Source organism: Vicugna pacos, chromosome 3 (genome assembly GCF_048564905.1).
Source record: "Vicugna pacos chromosome 3, VicPac4, whole genome shotgun sequence".
Lineage (NCBI taxonomy): Eukaryota > Metazoa > Chordata > Mammalia > Artiodactyla > Camelidae > Vicugna > Vicugna pacos.
Genome location: NC_132989.1, coordinates 57459714 through 57481883, shown reverse-complemented (window position 1 = coordinate 57481883; position 22170 = coordinate 57459714). Strand labels below are relative to the sequence as shown.

General features: G+C 36.0%; 1 protein-coding gene across 5 annotated transcripts in view; it reads right to left on the bottom strand.

Moving 5' to 3' along the window:
* The window catches only part of ARB2A (ARB2 cotranscriptional regulator A), a 366466-nt gene that overhangs the window by 75264 nt on the left and 269032 nt on the right, over positions 1–22170 (bottom strand). Inside the window, exon 11 of one of the 5 annotated variants that reach the window (XM_072958399.1) lies at positions 7429–7599. The exons of the other annotated variants lie outside the window; for them this stretch is intronic. Within the exon in view, the coding sequence (XP_072814500.1) occupies positions 7580–7599 (20 nt within the window). The 3' untranslated portion in view covers positions 7429–7579. Of the gene's footprint in view, positions 1–7428; positions 7600–22170 lie in introns of those variants that run through there. 5 annotated transcript variants of the gene reach the window in all.

Below are 22170 nucleotides of genomic sequence, written 5' to 3'. Positions count from 1 at the left end.
ATTGTGCTACAAACTCGTATAAGTTAACACTATAGTTTGGTTGACAACTTATTTTTGTGTCATTGAATCCAATTTCATATTCTCTGGATGAAAGACTCTGCCTACTCAAAGTGTTCTTACAGATTTTTGAGTTCAGTCACATATAAATATACTCCCATAATTTGTCAAGTAGAGGAACTAGATCTACAGAAGTTAAATGCCTGAACTAACATTATAAAACTTTTAAAAAGCAAAACCAAAACTAGAATTAAATGAGTTATTACATCTAAAGGGCTTAGATCAGGGCCTGATTGACAAAGGAAGGGCTTAAAAAATATTACTAACCTCAAAATCAAGGTGTTTTGGATCTCTACTTCAGTGCATTTTCCACTAAAACATGACCTGAGAATTCTACAGTAAAATAATGAAGACAACCACTTGGGGAGCATGTTAAACATTCTTTTATGAACAAGAGATATATGACAGGAAATCTGGCAGAGGCTGTCATCAGAACAAGCTATGCCTACGCCTCCCCACCAGAGGTGGTAACCCGGTTATCTGTGGGCCTGATCTAAATGGCAGTGATTTTATTAGACCTATATAATAGCTTTTAAAACTTAGTTAGTCACAACACTTAAAAAAACTCGAGAGACTTCAAATAAATATATAGATTTCTGGCTTCCTTGGGAAAACTAGAAAATCTGACAACACTGGGCTTGTTTTCCTGAATGACACCCATCAGTTGGGGTTGGAATTTGTAACTCCTGTCCTTTAGCTAAGGTCTTAATTATGATTTATAGATAAAACAGAATGATAACTTTGCATCATGTAGAAAGAACTACTTTAGTTAGAAAATACTAAGTAGTATTTGTTTGCTAAAAATAATTGCTAGCCATACCTAGGTAGCTGGTTCCTATGGCAGGGAAATGGATTGTTACAATAAGGATAAAAACAAAGGTGACTGTAGTGTTTAAAGGGTTAATTATACTTTAACCAGAAAATCCACTTAAAGAGAGGAACCCCCTCTCTGGACTTCAGTTACATAAGATACCCCTGTATTTTTCTTTTATGGGAGACGCTGGTCCAATAACTGATTCATGTGTTAAATAAAAACAAATGACATAATTATATTTGGAAACATTTTTTTTCGTAATTTAAATATAGCCCTTAAGATCTGAAAATGTTTTTGTTAGCCTGCTTTTGACCGGAACTAAGCAGCTATAAGGAAAAAAACATTAAAAATAAAAATAGGTTACAACACATTAAATATCCTCCCACTGCCACCTTACACTTTTTGGTGCTAAAACATATGCTCTGCCACCTGCAGATAAAAGTCACACACTGAGAGTGTATATTCTGACAAGAATTACTAGCTTCAAGCATGCCTAGTGATTTTGGACAGTAGCACTTAAGAAACCTTCAATCTGGCAGTTTTATCACCGCACATTTTGTAAAGTAGTCCTACAGTCTGAAGTTGTACAAGTTTGGGGATCTGACCTTTGGGAGAAAACAAAATAAAATGAAATAAAAAGGATCCCAGGGTAGCATTTTGATCCAACCTGTTCTCCTTCTTTTGGTCAGATACAAACCTGTTTTTTGGGGGGAGAATTTTGTATTTTCTGATAGAATAAACCTATCGAAAGACCAAGACAACTTCCACTCCCAGGCACACTGGGAAAATCTGTCATAGGAGTTAAAAATTATTGTTGCACCATAAGGAATTTATTTTCTTATTTTTATACTTCCTTTACCCTTACTTTTCTATTTTATCTCATTCTGTATTTATATAGTTAATGTTTCATCTTGTTCCAAAAAGCATTTGTGGCTTACAGAAAAGAAACCCAGGCAGGACTTCCAGAGATGGCAAGTTAAGAGATTGGCAAATCTTCTCCCCAAATACAACTATAAAAGTCGACAAAACTGTCAAGTACAACGATTTCAGCACTCCAGAAATCAACCAAAGGCAAACAACAAATTGAGAAGCGTTTATTCATGAAAAACTGCTGAACTACAGGTAAAAACAGTGTCAATCTGTGTTGCCTGCAGCTCAGCAGGGACGGTAGAGTTTCCAGGATGGGACTGGCTGTGAAAACCTGCAGCTTTGCTGCTAGAGGAGCATGGCTCAACCTGAAGTAGGAGGAGAAAGACCATGCCCAGTGGTGGTATCAGCTAATAAAGCAAACTTGGTGGGAAACTAACCACAAAGTCATGGCCCTCTTAGACAGAGGTTCTGATCTGACCTGGGGTGAGCAGCAGACCAGTGGACTAGTCAGAAATTTAACACGGAGATCCTTGAGGTGAAAGAGCCACTGAGAGACTAGATGAATCTCCACACACCCCTCTTCACTGGGAGGCTGAGCACTGGCACAAAAATCCTAGGAAAGCCCAGTAGAACATAAACGGTTGACATAGATTTGAAAACTGCGTAACTTTTAATATACTCTGCAACTCACACACAGATTCATCTACAGAGCCTTACTGGCTTGGGATGACTGAGCAAACTCAGGCCTTTAAACTAGGCAGGCAAAGGGGTGATCTTTAGGAAGCCAGCCTAAAACAAAAATAGGAATTTAAAAAAATATTGCAGCAAAAACAGTAACTCTGAAGGAAAAAAAATCAGAATCTAGAGTTGCTGTCATTACTCCTATTCAATATAGTAGCCAATACAGTAAGGCAAGAAAAGAAATGAAAAGCATGCATATTGGAAAGGAAGATGTAAACTATCTTTATTCATTGATGACATGGTCCTATATGTAGAAAATCCTAAAGATTCTACCAAAATTATTCTAGAACTAATAAAAAATTTTTAGCATAGTCACAGAATACAAAATTAATATGCAAAAAATCAATTTTAATTATTTATACCAGCAATAAGCAATTTGAAAAAGAAATTAAGAAAAGAATTCCAGTCATAATAGCATCAAAAATAATGAAAGTTTAAGAATATATTTAACAAAAGAAGTGCAAGAACACTAAAAAAATTGCTAAGAGAAATTACAAATGATCTAAATGGAGAATAAAGAAAAATTTATATCACCTAATTTCAAAATTCATTATAAAGCCAAAATGTTCAAAACACTATGGTACTGGTGTGGAAAACAGACATATAGATCAATGGAACAGAATATAAAGTCTATTAATAAACACTTACTCCACATTAGTTGATTTGAGAAAGGTCCAAGACAATTCGATGAGGAAAAGGTAGTTATTTTCAACAAATGGAGCTGGGAGATAACCACATGCCAAAAAATGAACTTAGATCCCTACCACATACCATAAACAAAATCAACCAAAAAAGAATCACACCTAAATGTAAGACCTAAAACTATGACACTTCTACAATAAAGCATAGGAGATAATCTTTGTGACTTTGGGTTTGGTAAAGATTTTTTAGAAAGGACACCAAAAACACAGCCCATAAAAAAAAAAAGATAAATTGAAAAATTATCAAATTTTGAACTTATAAAAACTTCTGCTCTTCAAAAAATATCACTGAGAAAAGGAAAAGATAAGCTAAAGCTTGGGATAAAATATTTGCAGATCACGTATCTGATAAGAGACTTGCATCCAGAATATATAAAGAACTCCTTCAACCCAATAATAAGACAAACATCAGATCAAAAATAGGAAAGAGAAACACAGATATTTCACCAAAAAGGACATACATATATTAACAAACACAAGAAAACACACTCAACATCAAGTAGTTATTAGGGAGATACAAATCAAAACCACAATGAGATAATACCTACTGGAATGGCTATAATCAAAAAGACTGAGCAAACCAAGTGTTGGTAAGGATGTGGAAAAACTGGAACCCTCATACTTTGCTGGTGTGAATATGAAATGGTGCAGCCACTTTGAAAAATAGTTTTATAGTTCCATAAAAAGCTAAACATAAACTTACCAAATGACCCACTCCTAAGTTTACACTCAAATGAAAATATTTGTCTGGATTCAAATGTGAATGTTCATAGCAGCCTTATATATAATAGCTCTAATCTGAAAATAATTCAAATGTCTATCAACTGGCAAACAGATAAACAAAATGGTATATCCATACTATGGAGTACTATTTAGCAATAAAAAAGGAATGAACTAGTGATATGAACTAGTGATACAACATGGCTGAATCTCACAAACATTATGAACAAAAGAAGCCAGACATAAAAGATCATATAATGTATGATTCCATTTATATGATGTTTGCAGCAAAGGTAAATCTATGGAGACAGCAGACTGGGGCTGTGGGTGGGAGCAAGACTGACTGCAAATGGGCACAAAGAAACTTTCCGGGATGATGGAAATATTCCAAAATGGGATTGTGGTGATTGCACAACTAAACATTTTCTAAAAAATACTAAATTGTACATTTACAATGGATTTATTGTATAGCATGTAAATTCTACTTAAATAATACTATTAAAAATAAATACAATATAGAATTACATGAAAGTACAAAAGGATTTAAAGAAGTAAGGCAAAAGCATAAAATGGACAAATAAATAATGAATGAATATGACTAGTACCATTTAGTGGCTACAGGTGAGATGCAAATTTGGCTCTAAGCTTCCAAATGGCTAAAGCTAGGAGGGGAATACAATGGGTATGTCAGTGGTTCCCAACTGGTAATGCTCATACTCTTGTGGAACAAAGTCTGGAAACTGCTGGAATAACATACTATAAGATTTTTGTTGTCCATATGATAATAGAATAATCGTGTGGGGGAGAACTGAGTTTTGGGAAGCTTTTCTCCTGTGGTCCTCCTAAGACGTAGTGGGTTACTGCCTCTAAGTTAGCCACCCCTGGCCCATCATTGGCCCTGACTGGGTTGCAGTGGTGCACAGAGACAGTGATCCTCCAGTCCTCAGGGCAGCTGGAGCCTGTGGCCTCCAGTCTTGACTAGTCCCTTCCATTCATACCAGGATGCTGAACAGGTAAGTATTATATTTTTATAATATGTGACATAAAATAAAAAGCATTTCATCTAAAAGATACCTATAAAAGCTGTAATGGGGAATTTTATGTAACTGTTTCTTTTAACAAGCTGATTACAAGACAGAGAATACAATTCAGTTAAACTATTTCTGCAAGGGGCCAAAAAGGTCCAGTTACCTACTATCTGGCTTCATTTTCAGTATTGCATATAGTTATAAAACCTACCTGAACCCCTTCTTTCAAGTGGCATTTATGTGAATGAATTTACATTACTTATTAATGAGGTCACCTTCATTCACCACGTGGCCAAGTTTGACGAAAGGAGCAGGCCGTGCTGCTGCCCCATGAACACTCCCCAAAGTCTCAGAAACCGTGAAAGGCCTCACGATGCCCACCTGTCCGAATCTACTTCTTTACATGCAGTTTTTAAGTTCACTGTAACTACAACATAAACTACACTGCAATAATACACACTTGTAGGATATTCATTTCATTTATGAGGGACTGACCTTCGATTTAAAAAATTACAGTTAATCTTTAGTCTGAACCTTCCCCTCCGTCTCCATTTAATTCCACACAGAATGACTGTTTATAAGATGTGTCACTGGGGAGCATTAAGATTCTACCCTTTAGAATTTTTTCGAAGCATGAACTTTCAGGTAAAATTGCTGGTGCAGAAGCTTACCACTATGGGGTATGACTTACGCCTCCATATATTCTCCTGGTCACCTGCAACCCTTCCTCAGGAGAATATTCTCCTAGTGGAATTTTCCCAGCAAATATGACTTTGAGGAGATAGCCCTGATAAGTACATTTGTCAGTCTTTATGGTTCTCCACCCCATTAGTCACATCACTACACCAGAGTTACACCAACTACAGACACTAAAATCATCTTACATATTAATTTCCCATATGACACATCAGATTCCTGTAGCAAGAGCTCCTGTTTTAAATCAAAAAGTTAGGTTCTTACCTCTACGTATAAAACCAAAATATTCCATCAAACTAAAACGAAACTCCATTCTTCCCCGAATGAATTTTTACTATCTGGGAAAGTGAAGCAAGCGGATTTTATTCTTCCTGTATGGATACTGCAATCACTTTTGTTTACTCTGAAAATGGAAGAATGAAAGAGTATGAACAGACAAGGTTCTAAAATGCATGCATACTCAAAAGAGGATTTTGGAGAAAAGTACAAATGTGAGGACAGCAAAAAGAAACAAAGTAGTCCGTGAATGTTCAGCACTTATGAATAAAAGCTTAAGCAAAAAGTGTAGCTAAAATTTTTTTAAAAAGCACCCTTATGCCTCTTTATTAATTTAAACTTTATCGCAAATACAGAACTGTACTCTGCTGCAATCCCCTTAAGTCATCTTGTTAAATTTTATCACAACATGTGTTACCGTCGTTCTACACTTTTACCTTTGCACTTTGTAGTGTGTAGCAGAGCAACATAATTAACCACCGCTAGGTAGTGTTTACGTTAGTTCTCAAAAGGTTAAGAAGCTGATTATAGCTAAAATCAGCTTTGCCTGAGGCTTCAGGGGCTCTGTGTAATCAAATTAGACAAGCAGGGCACAGTGTCACCTAACACAAACCAGTGGCACTTTCTTCGTTGCTCTGACTCCCCCCCTTTTTTTAATAGGGGAACAACTAAGGCTTTGTGCTTTTTTGATTTTAATAGATAATTTTAAAAGACTTGTTTCTAATAAATTTGGCATGCAATCTCATAAGATGTCCACCTGTTCAAAAGTAATGCGAGCAAAGAGAGACAATTTTGAAAAAAAAATTTGAGAAAAAAAATCTTGCTTGTTAAAGGGAAGTCTCCACTGAGAGAGACTGAGATGTTTTAAAGAAAGTATTTTCTTAAAAGGCAGGTGACAGCATGATCACGGGTATATGACATTACGCACATTTCCTAGCTTTGGACAGATTGTCAGTTTTGTTCTGCAGAAAACCACATAATGGTTTATCTGCTTCCAAGAGAACTCAGAGAACTTTATAAGCCTGATAGATAATGCATTAGCATTTCTAAGAAGCCATGGGAAGCCCACTCTGTGGACTTACAGCTCATCTTCCCTCCATCTCTACTCTTTGAAGTCAGCAAGGTGAACTGTATAATGGACACATTTAAGGAGGAGGTTTAATAAGGTGAGGAGAAGAGCAAGCCAGCCCTACTGCAGAGACTCCCTTTACACAAGGTCCTATATTCAAATGCAGTAAGAAGTATTAGTCAAATCCAAATCTTGCTACCTTCAAGCCTAAAGGGAACAAAAGCACGAACACTAGATACTTAAAAAGAAAAGCAATGGTAAATTTAAATAAAATCTAGAGTCTCGTTCTTAAAAAATGTATGGATCACTATTAAAACTATATCTGACTTTAACCTTTTGGTTCAAATCCTACATATTTCTTACTGTGCTTGAAATACAGAAACAAAATGAATGTAAACATCCTACAAATGAGTGATCAGGAGAAAATGAGTTTTGCTAATGATTTATTCAGGGCAATAAAATCAAAACTTGTTATTTTAATTGATTAAGTCATAAAGAGTTCCTGGCAAAGTCAAATCTTGCTATTTGCACAGTCAGACAATTTCTGCTAATCCAGCAGTACTTAACAAATTCACATGTGGTTAGCTTGTCTTGCTGTAGCTGTATATCACATTTCTGTGCTGCAAGCTGTGCAAAAAAAAATCAATATGCCAAGTTTAACAAAAGGACAGGAAACATGATGTTCTCCTATATTTTCAATGAACCTCAAATGACTCTGCTGTTCGTACTCAGTGCAATTTATGGCAGAGAAATGTATTCTTCAATGAAAAAAATCTACAATGGAGTGAATTACATAAATCCAGAGCTGAAGTTCTGCCTTTTTCCATAATAACAATTTATTTAGAAGATTCTGACATTCTGATTCAATGTGCACAGCACAATCAGCCATTCACAAGGCATATTTTTTTTTTCCTGATGAAGGCTAAAGTATATTCTTTAGACCAAATAAATATATACTGTCTATTTATGGTGGTACTTTGATATACATATTTAATTTAGGTTTTGGAGACTTTTTTTGATGGTCTCTTTTCACATGTGAAACATAGGATGAGATGGTTTCTACCCATCAAATGCTTTAAATTGTAACACGGAGGGAAAAAGGCCCAGTGGGTCCTGAGCTACTGCATTGGTTAATTGATTCTAGATTTTTACATCTTCTTTTACTGCGGCAGAAGTACATTATGTGTGGAAGTAGATTAGGATGAAAATGTTAAGAATGAGGTAGGAGTGGTCATGACCAATAGGTCAGCACAGAGTGGTGCCACTTCTGCCTTCTCAAGTCACTGATGTGGAACTAAATGTGGTAAAACAACCGGTAAGCTGGACTTCAGCCAAAGGACTCAGACCTGTTGCCACAGTTGCTTTTTGTTGTTGTCGTGGTTGCTGCTGATTTTTTTGGGGGGGGGGTAAAAAGGGTATTGGCATTAGGAATCTTCAAAAGGGCCATACATATAGAAAAATAAGAAAGCTAGATAATCCACAAATACAGACGAATTCACTTAAACATATGGAAAACTCTGGTAATTTCTCTTCATTCCAATGAGCAGCAGTAAATGGATTAATGGTACTTAGCTGGGGAGAGCATGTCAGTGATCAGGACTGACGGTATAAACTGTTACACAGAACACACTCAGAGAATCACACTTATTTCTAACTTTCTATTAGTGCGTTATTTGTAAGACAAACTTCATTAGAGATTAATAAACCATTTAAAAGAGGATGGGCATAAAGTTCCCAGTCTGAAAATAACAATGTAATTTTAAGTGCTAAATAATATTAATGTTGCTGTAAGAATTCATATCCTTATTTCAAAATAGAGGATACAATATGGCTCGGCATAGTGATAAGAAGTTTTTTATGGCTATTCAGGAAACCCAGAGCACAAGAGCTTGGGAAAAAAATATACCAATGTATACAAACCATAATTTAATTGTGTATTAAAGTAGACTCTTTAATGCCCGCAAAGATAATAAATAGTCATATATAAACTCTCGTTAGTTGTATGACCCTAGTATAAAATCTATCCCCTGGAAATGAGAGAACTAACACTTTTTGGAGAATGCTTAATTATTTTAACAACAACATAAAAGGGTCTATCCATTTTACTTCTAAAGAATGGTTTATTACTGAGAAAAACTGCCTTAACAATGTTACTGATTTTAGGTTTAAATGGCAATTCAGATTATTTTTCCATATTTTTCATCTTTATAGAGTTTGTATTTTCTAGCTTTTTCTTACCTCTAAGTATTCTTTGGTGGTACTTCTTTCCTCTTTACCAGAAAGCATCTATTAATGAGATTTCCTTACCACTTTATTACTAATAAATCAAATCTGTAAGGATTTGCTTCTGACATAAATGCCTACTCTGTTCTTGAGGCAACCCTGCCAGGTCTCTCAGGGATGTCTTCTTTGGACATCCGATAATTTTGTTAAACTCAACTGGAGGGGTTCAACATCGCTTTTCTAGCACGATTTCATTTCTCCAGCATCGCTGGTATCTTCTCTTCCTATCTTCCCATACAGGAGACTTCTCCATAACTTTCAGGTACCTCAAAATATCAGAATCTTCACAAAATTATCCTGAGTTTTCTACCTGCTATCAATTACCTATAGGTCAGAATAAACCAGGTGTTGCAAACGGAAACATTGGGTCTGTATGAAGTCTTAGACTATGGAGTGTGTGTTTGATTCAGTCTTAATTAAGGCCCCAGGAGAGAATCTCAGAGCTGGAAAAGATCATGGAAATCATCTACCTACCTCATATTTCAAACAATGAGAGATCCTGGGAAACGAAGTAACAGGCCCAAAGCCACATACTGGTTAGTAACTCTCATCATTCTATACTCACATCGTATTTTTTGAGTCCCCTGCAATTATTATGCTTTTCAACCAGAACTTGGGAGAACCACTAATTAATAAATTTCCTACAGATAAGATTTCCATCACTTTCAATCAACATAGTCCTTCTGTTTCTACTGTTAACCCTTCCAGGCACTTTTGCATCATATCTTTGCATGACTCCTGGGGCTTTCTCTTCCTCAATTCTCCCTTTCTTTTCTGTCTGTTAAAAGACATGTGCAAAGGCTATCTTGCTCACAATGTGCTGTGGCCACATTATTTCATTGTAGAAACCCCTTTTTAATATCCTTCCCAAGTCAAAGGCAATTTTTCAAAAAGTCCATCTACTGTCTATCTTCAATAAGCTGAAATGTTCACTTCTTATTTTCCTACCTGTTTTGTTCCCTTCCTTTAAGTAATACAGACATAAACTTCTTTGGTTTCTATTTCCAGCATTCCAAAAATCCCAGTCTTTAAAAAAGCTCCCTCTTGCCTTTTCCTTATGCTCTGTTCTCTGAGCACTTTAGAGTAGGTTCCTTTCCCTCCCAATCTTCTACACCAGAAGAGAAGTGCATCATTTTGTTGTTTACCTTTATCTTTTTAGGCCACATGCCTTTTCTTTTTCAACTTCTTTCAAGATACCCATTTACGAGTCTTTCTTTGTAATCCATCTAACTATTGGACTGCAGACAACAGTCACATGCTATCACCACTACTTAATCTTCAACCCTATTTCATCACATCCTTTAATTTTAGAAACACAGAAGTGTAGAATTGAAATAGGTATTAAAGATTCTTTAGTCTAATCTCTCCCAAATGTAAGAATTCCTTCTATCAAATTACTGAAGAGTGGTCACTGAGCCTTCCCTTGAATGCTTCAAAAGATGGAAAGCTCATTAGTTTACAATGCAGCCCATTCCATTTCTCAAACAATATAATCATTATACTGAGCTTATTTAATTTCCATAATCCACAATCAAAGCTTTTGTCATAAAGTACTAAGAATGTCATAGTTGGTTCAGGGTTGAGAACAGCTAAATCATTAGGTCTCTGTGAGTCCTTTGGTGCCATAACTTGAAGATCTGGATGCTCTCTGTTAGATTTCCAGCACTGCTCCCCCCACCCCTTTCCCATGGTACTGAAAACCCGCCATCAACTTTATCAAATTGTTCAAGGAAAATAGTTTGAAATTTTTATCTTGGCCATTTAAAGAAAAGTTGAAACTCTTCAACTGATGATACCTCTATATCAAGAAGCTGGTCTGCATAATATTTTAGTACCTACTTAGTTATAAGTAAAGGAGAAACTCAAATATTAATATATCAACTTTTATATAGCAGGAAAATTATATATCCAAAATTATTATTACTATTTTCTTAACTAGAGAAAGCATGTGCCTCTAAAAATTACATTTCATGCATTTATGACGGACAGTCCATGTTTTAAATTTCATTCCTTTTAACTTTACTGCTTTACAGAGCCAGACTCACCTTTTAATATTGCATTTTGTGACCCCCAAGTAAAACGGTAGGTGTATACACAATCTTACCTACGTGTGTATATTATACTTCTGAAATAAACAAAATGAAGAACACTGTATGTTTAATACGAACATAGCTTAAGGCCACGTAATATAAGGCCTATTTTGGGGGAAAGTGAATACATAAATAAACATGGTTTATTTTTTAGTGGTAAAATCCTGAAATTAAACAGATAATGCTAACTCTTTGGACTGGTTTAAACTTGAGATTTGTTTAAAGGATAGTTTTTAATTTGATAGGTTTGGAAAAGGGGAAGGTGGGAAGCAGAGGGGTGGAACCCGGCAAGGCAGCTCTGTAAGATGAATTGCTGTTAGGGCGAAGTGGCTGGTTACAGTAATAGCTGGAAACCATAAGTGTTGCAGGCTTTGAAGTCAGTTCAGCTTTGATGTCTTACTCTCATTGTTAATCGTAAGATAGTGTGGAAGAAGAAAAAAGTAAGACTGCCCGATACTGTCCTTGGTGTCATTGCTCAGGAAATCCTAGCATGAAAAGAGACTGGTGTCTGTGTGAACTTTAAGTAGCACCAGTCTGCTATTTTAAAAATGTTTTAAAATTATTGATGCGACAATTAAACTTGTTTGTTAGGTTGGGGCAAGCACATGGATATACAAAAACATTCTTACATTCATTATTAGAACATATGGGTCAATCAGTGGGGACTCATGTATTAATGGTGATTTGTGGTTGTCACTATGCTGACTACTGCTTAGATCAAGTTATATATACTTGGTTCCCAAACTTGAGGAATTTGTCTGCTGAGGACTGACAACCTTGCCTGGAAGGAACCTTAGATATTATTTAGCCCAAGACTGAAGCCCAGAAAAGCTGGCTTGTTCTGGAAACAAAAGATGAAACTGCCAAGTGCACACACACATATGCATAAACTAAATGAATGATGACCAATATACAGCGTGTAGAAATGAAGGCATAAGAACAACTTCTGAATTCTTGTCTAGAAGAAACATTAAGGGAATTTCATGTTTAGAGCATTGTTTTCCTAACTTCAGTCATTTCTGTAACACTTTCATGCATTTTGCCATATTCACAAACTACCAGTACTATTAAAATACCTATTTTCTTTACATCAATTCATCTTTTTCTCTTCGCCTAGTCCAAAGCAATAATATCCATTAAAGAGGCTTCATGTGTTATTCATATTTTTCGCTAATACATATTAGAATAAACAAATAAGTACTAAAATAAAAAGTGGTTCATCTACAAACCACCAGTAATACGCATATAAAACACTGAGATGGAGGACTCAAAGGAAGAATATATTCTAATTTCTTCTTGTAGAACTTACCTGAGAACTGTGATTTTTAAGTCTGTACTCTAAGTATTTAGATGTCCATGTGTCCAGTGACCTAGGAAAACCTGAATTTAAAATTTTCTTTTCTTTTCCTTAGGTTCATGTGGCTTGATGATTCCTACTTTAAAACTTTGTTTAGCTACTGGGGCCTGCCCTCGCTTATTTCATGGGTAATAAATAATCTACAGTTTGAAAAATCTGTGATACATATGATAGTAACGATAGTCTGAGACCAAGTTGGTAACATAAAAAGTTGAAAGGGAAAGTTTCTTTTTGACTCTTTTTTAATAGTGCTGTCTTGCTGCTTATTGCTTTAAAAGAGAGGGAAAAAAACCTATCTAGGTAGAAAGAAACTACAGAAACAATCTTGATGGGAAAAGGAAAAGAATGATTAAAATTCGATGGCATTCCTCTTGTTTATGTGTTGGTATCGTGTAATAAGATGAGGAAGAATCCAAAGCCAGATATTAGAAGAGGGGGGTTAACCACACCTCATGAAACAAAGGGTTATTCCTCTGTTAAGTTCTTACCCTTTAAGTGTGTTAGAGTTGACCGTAAACATAAACAAAAGCCACCGGTGGGCAATTAAACTTGAAGAAGTGGCTCATAAGAAGTGGAATATTCAGTATGTATTAGAATCAGTTACACAACAGCTGATTTAATAGTTAGATTTTTTAGCGTTCCTCTTATAATACATGTTAAATCATCTCAACAAATTATATTCTGTAATACAGCAAAATGACAATTTCAGTGTAGTCTAAGGCTGGTAGGACAAGAACATTAAAACAAATTAAGCTATAATCCTTTATCTACATTAAAAAGCTGGAAATCTGCAGGCATTTGAAACAAGAACTTTAAAATGAATTTGCCATTCCCAGAGTCATCTCACTAGACAGGAAAGAGGAACTTGGCATGTGACCAATAAATTATGAGAGAGCAACACCTCGGGGTTAGAGGGCACTGATGACTTCGACAAATCTCACCAGCGAGGGCAACAGATTAAGCTGGGGGATAGGATGCCCTACAACCTTAACCTGTTAATACCTTTAAATTCTTAAGAATGACCTCTAGTCTGCTCTTTCTTATTAGTTGTTAGTTACACTAATTACAGCTTAACTGGCATTGTTGGTACCAGTTTTTTCCTCAAAAGACATGGAGAGAAAGGTTATCTCTAATAGCTTCAAATAACTTCAGCCAAATTCTGCTCTGCACATTAGAAGCACTTACCTCCCGTTCTGAATGGGTCTTTTATAGACATCAAAGGAAAGACACTAAAAGCAATGTGTGTTTGTGGATTCTATAAAGCATTTCATGTAGGAAGCTGTAAAAATAAGAACAGTAACTTCTCCTATGACTAGAACTTCAGCATAGTTTAAAACGAGGTAATTTATTTTTTATGTTTATTTTCAACATATAGGGACTGGTGATTTCAAATATAAGGAGCTAGTTATACCTTAACCACACTAGTGAAGTAAAAATACTTAGCCCATGAAATCTCCTCAAAATTTACGGTTTTCAGAAAGGGATAATGAAATTTCTATCATGATCTTTTAGAACCGTTTTAAGTTCAACATTTACATTGATGGTAGCCTAACATTATATGGAATTGTACGTAGATTCCAAAGCCCATTTACAAAGATTCAAATACCATCTGTGAAGCTGCAGTAAATTACCCTGTAACATTAATCTTTAAACCAGGCAGTCAATCAGAACAGAAACATACCAAAGAGATTTAAAGCAAAAGAGTCATAACTGAGTTATCGAGATTAATGTAAATAGTTTCACATATAACATTGTAGGTTCTCACGTCATGTTGTTTTTGCTTTGAATGAAACATATAAAATTACTTCTATATCTTAAAAATAAATGACTAATATCTAAGTGACACCAGTAGTTTTTCTTTGTGCATATTAAAAAAAAACTGTGAAACTGATGGCTGAAAAAAGCATTGTTCACCTAAGTGTGCTGTGAGGTAACAAATACAATAAGAAAATTTTGATTTTATACAATTGACACATTAGGGAATCTCTATTAATGTTACAAAAATAAACTTAGTTTTACAAAAGGGCATCTTTACACGTAGCCTGATGTTCTTAAAAGATGGGACCAACAGAATTTTGACTTAGATGAAACTCTTTGGGAAAATGTAGATGGATAATGAGTATTACGTATCATCAAACCCCAAATGCCTTTGATTTTAAGATTCACCAACACTCCACATACCACTTGGAAAAAACACTGCCAATTAAGGTATGACACACTTTCCTATCACATTGAATGCAAGATATATTATTCAGACTTCAAGTAGCTGAAACTGTCTTGTAATCACAATGAAACAGTATTTTATAATAAATTGATTTGTCTATCAATATATTTAATAAGTTTCTTCTCTGTGTGTGAGAGCAATCTAACTTTGAAATAGAGTCACTAGGTTATATTAAATATCCTTACTGTATTTAAAGCATTGAGAGGACACTGATCATACATTTTCTGTCTTCTCTAAGGACAAAAGAGGAGGAAGAGCAAATGATGCATTGGGGATTTCAGTTTGCTTGACTTGTTGATATCCCCACTTCTTCCCATAAAGGATTTAAGGCAGATAACAAGAAGATCACATACAATAAAATAAGTAGGGGAATAAGAAACAGAAAACCAGAATTGGGGAAAAGGACAAAAGCAAACAGATTGCAAGAACCTATCTTATCTCAATTAGACATAAAAATAATTTGTGGATAACATAACAGATCCCACATTAAAAAAATTTTACTGCAATTAAAAAAATCAAACATAATATATTTATCTGTGAGAGTTAAGGGACAATTTTTCCCAAAGTACAGAACTCTGGTAATCTGAAAGAATTTCTATAAAACAGATGATTACAATCTATTACTATGTGTTAGAAGAGAGATACCAAATGAAAGCATGACCAAGAGAGAAATTAAATATTGGGGAAAATAAGCCCCAAATATTAGCAGCTCTCCCCTGAGAAGAGTAATTTGAAGCGTAATGGATAAAGTAGGATTAGTAGGAAGAACTAGTGGACTAAGCCTGTGTATGTTCAAATGTTAAAACTGGTCTATGGTACAGATGCTATTAAGCTATCTTAGGATCCAGGTGAGGAAATGAGAGGTGCCAGCCCAGGACCCGACAGCACTGGCGGGAACGAATGCTACTGCAACTAGGCCCTCCGCGCAGTGGCACATGGAATCAGTAAACACAGTAAAATGACTCAGGGCGTTGTGTGAACGATTTCAAAGTCACAAGCATGAATAACAGTCTGCTGATGGATCAGTTCAAGTGTTCAAAATATAAGATCTTTTGGTATTGAGTTATCCTATGTTTTCTCTTCTCTCTGCATCAGATAACATACGCATCTGATTGTGACACATATATTAAATATTCCAAGAGACCAGAGAAACTGATACAAGGATAACTCTAGTGGACATGTCCAAAGCTCTTCTTTGGGGAAGCACACAGTCTTCACGTCACCCAGTCCTCTGCTGGGCAGCAATTACAATGTCCTCCCCCCGTCCCAGCCCCCTCATAGACATGGCTGGCCCAGGCTGGTCATTCACAGCCAGTCCTACTATTCGGTCTCCCTGGCTTCAGCAATTAGCTCAGGGATCATCACAGTACCCAGCAGGGCCAATAAGAGTTTTCACTAAGATTCTTATTTGAATGCTAGAGCTTTTTATCTGGGCTAATGCTGAATAGAAAATGTTGCAACTAATTGGAGCTACCCTCTGTTTCTATGTGAAGGAAACCCTGTCTACGAGCAAGAAAGAATGAGGGCAAGAGGCAAGGAAAAGTAGAGAAGGAGATGGAGGGAGAGTCTTGGTCACAGAGTTTGAGCTCTAGTATCTAGTAGTACCAGAAGCAGATCTACCCCTGGGCTTTTCTATTTACATGAATCAATACCTGCCTTTTTTTTCTGGTAAGCAGGTGAATTGGAGTTATATAATTTATAATGATGAGCGTCTGTACTAAAACAGAAATTGAAAAAGCTACATTATATTCTACACTTTTTTCAACTCCTATAAAATGTGAGGCTGATATTAATGTGTGCATACTTGAATTCATGTGTACACATCTGAATCTGTAAAATAACTACATAGTAAATTTTACTAGTGGCATTTTTTAAATGTTAATATGTGTTTAAGGGCAAGAAGTGTCTGGATTAGCCATGTGAGTCCTATAGGTAACTAAAAAGGGTAAGCCAAAGTAACTCATACCAAGTTTCCTAATACTTTAAAATAATGAAGGAAGGAGGGTGGTGGGGGAGGAGAAGTGATTTACTCTGATGTTTTTCTAGGCACAGTTAAAAGTAGCTTGCATTTATTGACAACACAAGAGTTTGGTATTGGGAGGAAGTGGCACAGAAACAAACTGGGGAATAAGGGACAGATCATGGTTCTGTTGCAGATAATGTCAAATAATGCAATTGCAAATATACAATTCACTCATCAACAACTGAGAGCTGGGTATATCTATTTCTCTTGCTTAAGAAAGCAGAAGACCTTGGACAATAAATGCTTTTCCAGAATGAATTTTCATGTTGCTTGAACTATAACATATCAACCACTTTAGGAACTGACTGGAAAATAACTGTCATCTGGCATCATGCTTCGTGTGAGCTATATTCCACTTCAAGTTGAGTTATAAAGAACTCCAATAAAAATATCTCAGTGTTCTCAAAATAATTACTTATCTCCTACTTTCTAAATATCCTTTTTAAATTCCAACATAGTTAACTTCGAGAAACCTAAAGTTTTCAGGCTCTCTGCCTTCTAGCTGTTCTCTGCTGGTAGGAAGTGCCTGGAAGGGCAGTTCCCCAATGGAATGCCCCAAACACGAGCCGGATTCAAATTATTTACCTAACAACTGTTTCATTATAGAGACTTTGGGGATTTTCAGATTTATAGAAGTGACCTAAACTCGTAAGACACGTATCTGTCAATGCTGGATCCTAATAGATTTTTGGCCTATCTTCAAAACAAACTTTGCTGAAATAACTTACACTAAAAAGGGTCACTCAGTATTCAAAGACAAAGCATGGGTGTCAAGACTCAATGTGTTTATTGATGGCTTCTGACACTGGTGGGTTTGCAAGATTTAGGAAAAAAATTTTAATCTTCTTCAAATTCTACACTGATACTATGGAGTCATTTTAGAAAGTTTCTTAAAAACTACTTTAAGTGTTAAAGCATTTCAATATTCACAATGGAAGCAACACTGGACTTCGTAACTGAAGATCTATAGGTTTTAAATTTTATTTAAAAAGGCATTATTAAGCACTGCATCTTTCTTTATGCCTTGCTAAGTACTTTTCAATAATTCCTATGAGAGTTTCTGTTTGTTTTTTGGTTGTTAGAATGATTCTGTACAGGAGCATATCAATCATTTTTATTTCATATGCAAATAAAACACAGATGAAATTGATTATCTTAAATCAACTGTCTGGTATGCACATTTACTGATATCAGTTCTGTCTACAGTACCATGCTGGGCACCCTCTTTGGATGTGAGCTGTGGGCAGAGACAGAATGACTGTGTTCCACGACAGTCAATAAGGTTTCCAATCACATTTTTTTTTTTTGCAAACAAAGGCAACTAAGCTACTACTTAAGACATTGTCTTTGGTGCTTGATGGGTTTTTCAATTATCAAACTCTTCTCAGTGTTCCTTATGATACTGTAATAAACTAAAAGGAACTGATTAATAGCTTTTTATCAAAAGCCTATTGGAGACAATTGACTCTTGAGAAGAATAGACCAGTGGATCTACTAACCATTAATTTCTCCAGATTTGCTGATCAGTAGTGCAAAAGCAAACCATCTGGAAGCTTTACGCCTGTACAAAACTATTTTATTTCCTGGAACAAAGGCCTTCAGAACCTTGGATCTTAGTATTAAGACTCAGGCTATTTGTCAAAAGCCAATATAAGAACCAGTCATGTGAAGAAATGATTTTGTGTCTTAAACAACAGCAACAACAACCGAAGTACTTCAGTTCAAGACATTATCTATTGTGTTATTCAATGTCTCCTTAAGATTGAGATATTAATCTTTAAATTTAATGTTGAGGAAATATTTTTCCTAATGCATTCTGAAAGATTTGTTTAATTAGGTTTATGCACTGGGAACTACATAGCTTTTTGCTATGGCTGTCAGGATTTTAGCCACTGTATTTAACGCTCAATTGCAGTAACTAATCACAGCCTGGATTCCAGTCTAAACCAAGCCCTTTCTATTTTCCTCCCATTCCTGACTTTCGGTCTTCCCTCTCTCCCTTCTCACACCCTCCACTTAACAACCCCTAGTCATCCTTCAAGTCTTCCTCAGCTCAAGTTGTCCCCGCTCTAAATGGGACAGACAGCCCTCACTGACTTAGATGCTCCTTCCTCTGTGTTGCTCTTCTGTCCTTCCCTCTAATACCGCCCACTGGTGAGGTGATCCTTGGTTTTCTCACGTCTTTCCTCTATCTAACCCAAGTGAACCTGGTCTAATTCTGAATCTTCAATGCCCAGCCCTTAACAGGTGCTTAGTAAATACTCCATCTGTGAGGAAGTACAGGGGTATACTACTACTGCTTATGAGACTGTGGAACCTGGAGGAAAAGCAGGAGTTAGTTTGGGGCCACAGCAAGGATGTCTGGGAGATGGCCCAAAGCTGTTCTGCTGGGCATTACCCTTTTGCATGCCATGGTCTAATGTATTACCTTTGATCTACACAGGTCATATTTTGCATAATAAATTTACAATATGACTATCAGTATACGTGTGCACATGTTTCTTAAAAGAATAGGTGAGAAACCAAATCATTACTTTATTTATACTTTCAAAATTTAATAATATTTGCACAAATACTGAGCATTAAAAATACATGTAGTCAGATACTGTAATTAAATGTACATGCAGATTAGGACAGGCAGAGTTTCACGGGTTAGTCTTAGAAGGCATATGGAGGTGAACATGCTGACAATTTATAAGATGTTCCATTGAATAAATGGAATCAGTATTGTCCTCTTTAAAACAATGATAGAAAACCTATACTTGCTTTTTTGTAGAAAGTGGTATTTCATTTATATGTGGTTTTATTTCAACTGCATTATCACTGGATCAACTGTGAGAAAATATTTAAATCTCACAAATTCAGGCACCTTCTGTTTCCTAAATGTTCACATGGTGTATATATGTGCACAGAGAATGTTCACCAAATAATTAGTTTACTGACTAGTGCAAAAATTCTGTTTAAAAATTTTAAAAATACAATTTTTTTATGGAAGGTGCCATTTTTGGAAACACAAATAAAAAGGATTAAGATTCTTTCACTTCTCATTTAAAAGTATAACATTCTTGTTAGTATTTTCCTTAAAGTTCTTGGCCCAGAAGATAAAAATTTATGGCTTTAGATTAACTACTTTAATGATGTGACACAGTAGTAGCAGAACATTCTTTTCTGCCTATGGTGCTGCTGTGACTGCCTTTTCGGGAGAGGAAAGAACAACACAATAAATCCCCGTATGGTAAGCCTTTTCCCGCCTCTTTAGTTTAAATCTCAAAGGTAATACCAATTTTGCAAGCAGACTGGTGTTGTGAAAATATGTTTGAAACGAGGTAATCATTTGTAATATTTTCATGTACTTAATGACTTATTATACAGAAAGAATGATTTACATTTCTCATACTGAGAAAATTTACTGTCTACTTAGATTTAGCAATGTTCTTAAAACTATGAAAACAATCAGTCTCTAAACACTTGCTATTGGCTGTTGTACCTCTGCTTTTCATAAATATAACATGATCACAGCAAATTAAAGGCAAGCCACTTGACTGTCCTGTTACATTAGCTTGATGAAATTAGTGGCTGGCAATGCTTAGCAGAAAGTGACAAGGCTTTCTCAATAGGCTCACATATCGATTTTCCTGGGGAAAGGAAGAATCATATTTTTATCAAAATATCCAAAATTTCCTTCCTAAGATAATGCCTCTCAATCTCGCTGAGGAGAGTCCAATTGTTCGGCTCCTAAAATAGATAGAAATCAGTAGCTACTGTAATTCTTCAGCCCGTAAAGTCATTCATTGGGAGGGAAAAATGTTATTTTTCTTGAAATTTTCCTGAGGGGGAACCCTGGAGTGGTGATGTTACCTGTGTGAATGGCCTCGAGACAGAATGCAGATCTGGGGCTGTCTGACTCTATGGTTAATGCTCTTTCCTTTCCACTACACCAGCTCTTATTTAACTCCTTTGTAAGAAAAAATAAACAAGTCTCTCTGGGTTCCTACACCTTCTTCCACAACACACACCTATATTTTCACTGTATCAGGAGTGGCAGGTGTTTCGGGTTGAAATGGGTTCCTCTCCTTAATTTATATGTTGAAATCCTAACCCCTAAAACCTCAGAATGTGACCTTATTTGGAGACAGGGTCTTTACAGAGGTAATCAAGGTAAAATGAGGTCAATAAGGTGGGCCCTAATCCAATATGATTGGTGCCCTTATTAAAGGGGGAAATCTGAACACAGAGACATGTATAGAGGGAACACAGTGTAAAGAGACATTAGACAGAAGACAGCCACCTGCAAACCAAGGAGAGAGGCCTTAGAGGCCTTGAACATATCCTTCCCTCACAGCCCCAGAAAGAACCAATCCTATCCATGTCTTAATCTTGGACTTCAAGTCTCTGGAACTGTGAGACAATAAACTTCTGTTGTTTGGGCCACCAATCTGTGGTACTTTGTTGTGGCAGCCCTGGCAAACTAACACAGCAGGCTTTGGACAGCAAAGCCAGAGCACGTGGATGTTCAATGAAGAAACAGCATGAGTAAAGGCAGGACTGTGCTTGCATTTGGGAGGCAACTGTGACCACAGCAGGAGACCAGGAAGGAAAGGTTTAAGTGGTGATCACAGTAGGAGGACCACTGTCACCCAACTCTGTCCATTCCTATTCCCTGTATCCTTGTAGCCTCTACATTCAACCTGCAGTGCATTGTTTTGTTCTTATTCATGGAGACTCTTACAATTATTATAGCTAGAAACAACTTCAGAGATCATTCCTTTCAATTATAAGACGTTATATGGGTTTTCAAAAAGTCTTTATCTAAATCCTTCCAAAACCTTATCATTCGTTCCCTTACTTAGTTGTCATTTGACAGCTATGGAAACTGGCTTTATAAATGTTTTCTGGTTACTACAATTTCAAAAGTCATTTCCCAGTATCAGATAGTAAGTCTTCTAGCAACTGAAACTACTGTCTCTACTTTTTCTTTTCTTTCATTCATTCAGTTTTGGCTACTGATCACTGAGCACCTACTATATGAAAGTTCCTATCATGCAAAAGAAGAATTTATGAGCTATACATAAAGCACAGATAAGGTACAATGAAGATATAATGAAGAGAAAAATGATTGGGTGCCTACTGTATAAAAGGGAAGTCCTAGGGGTTTCTTACTATATGACCTGATTTTATCTGTTTATCAACTCTCACCCTGTGGATTGCTAGACATATATTA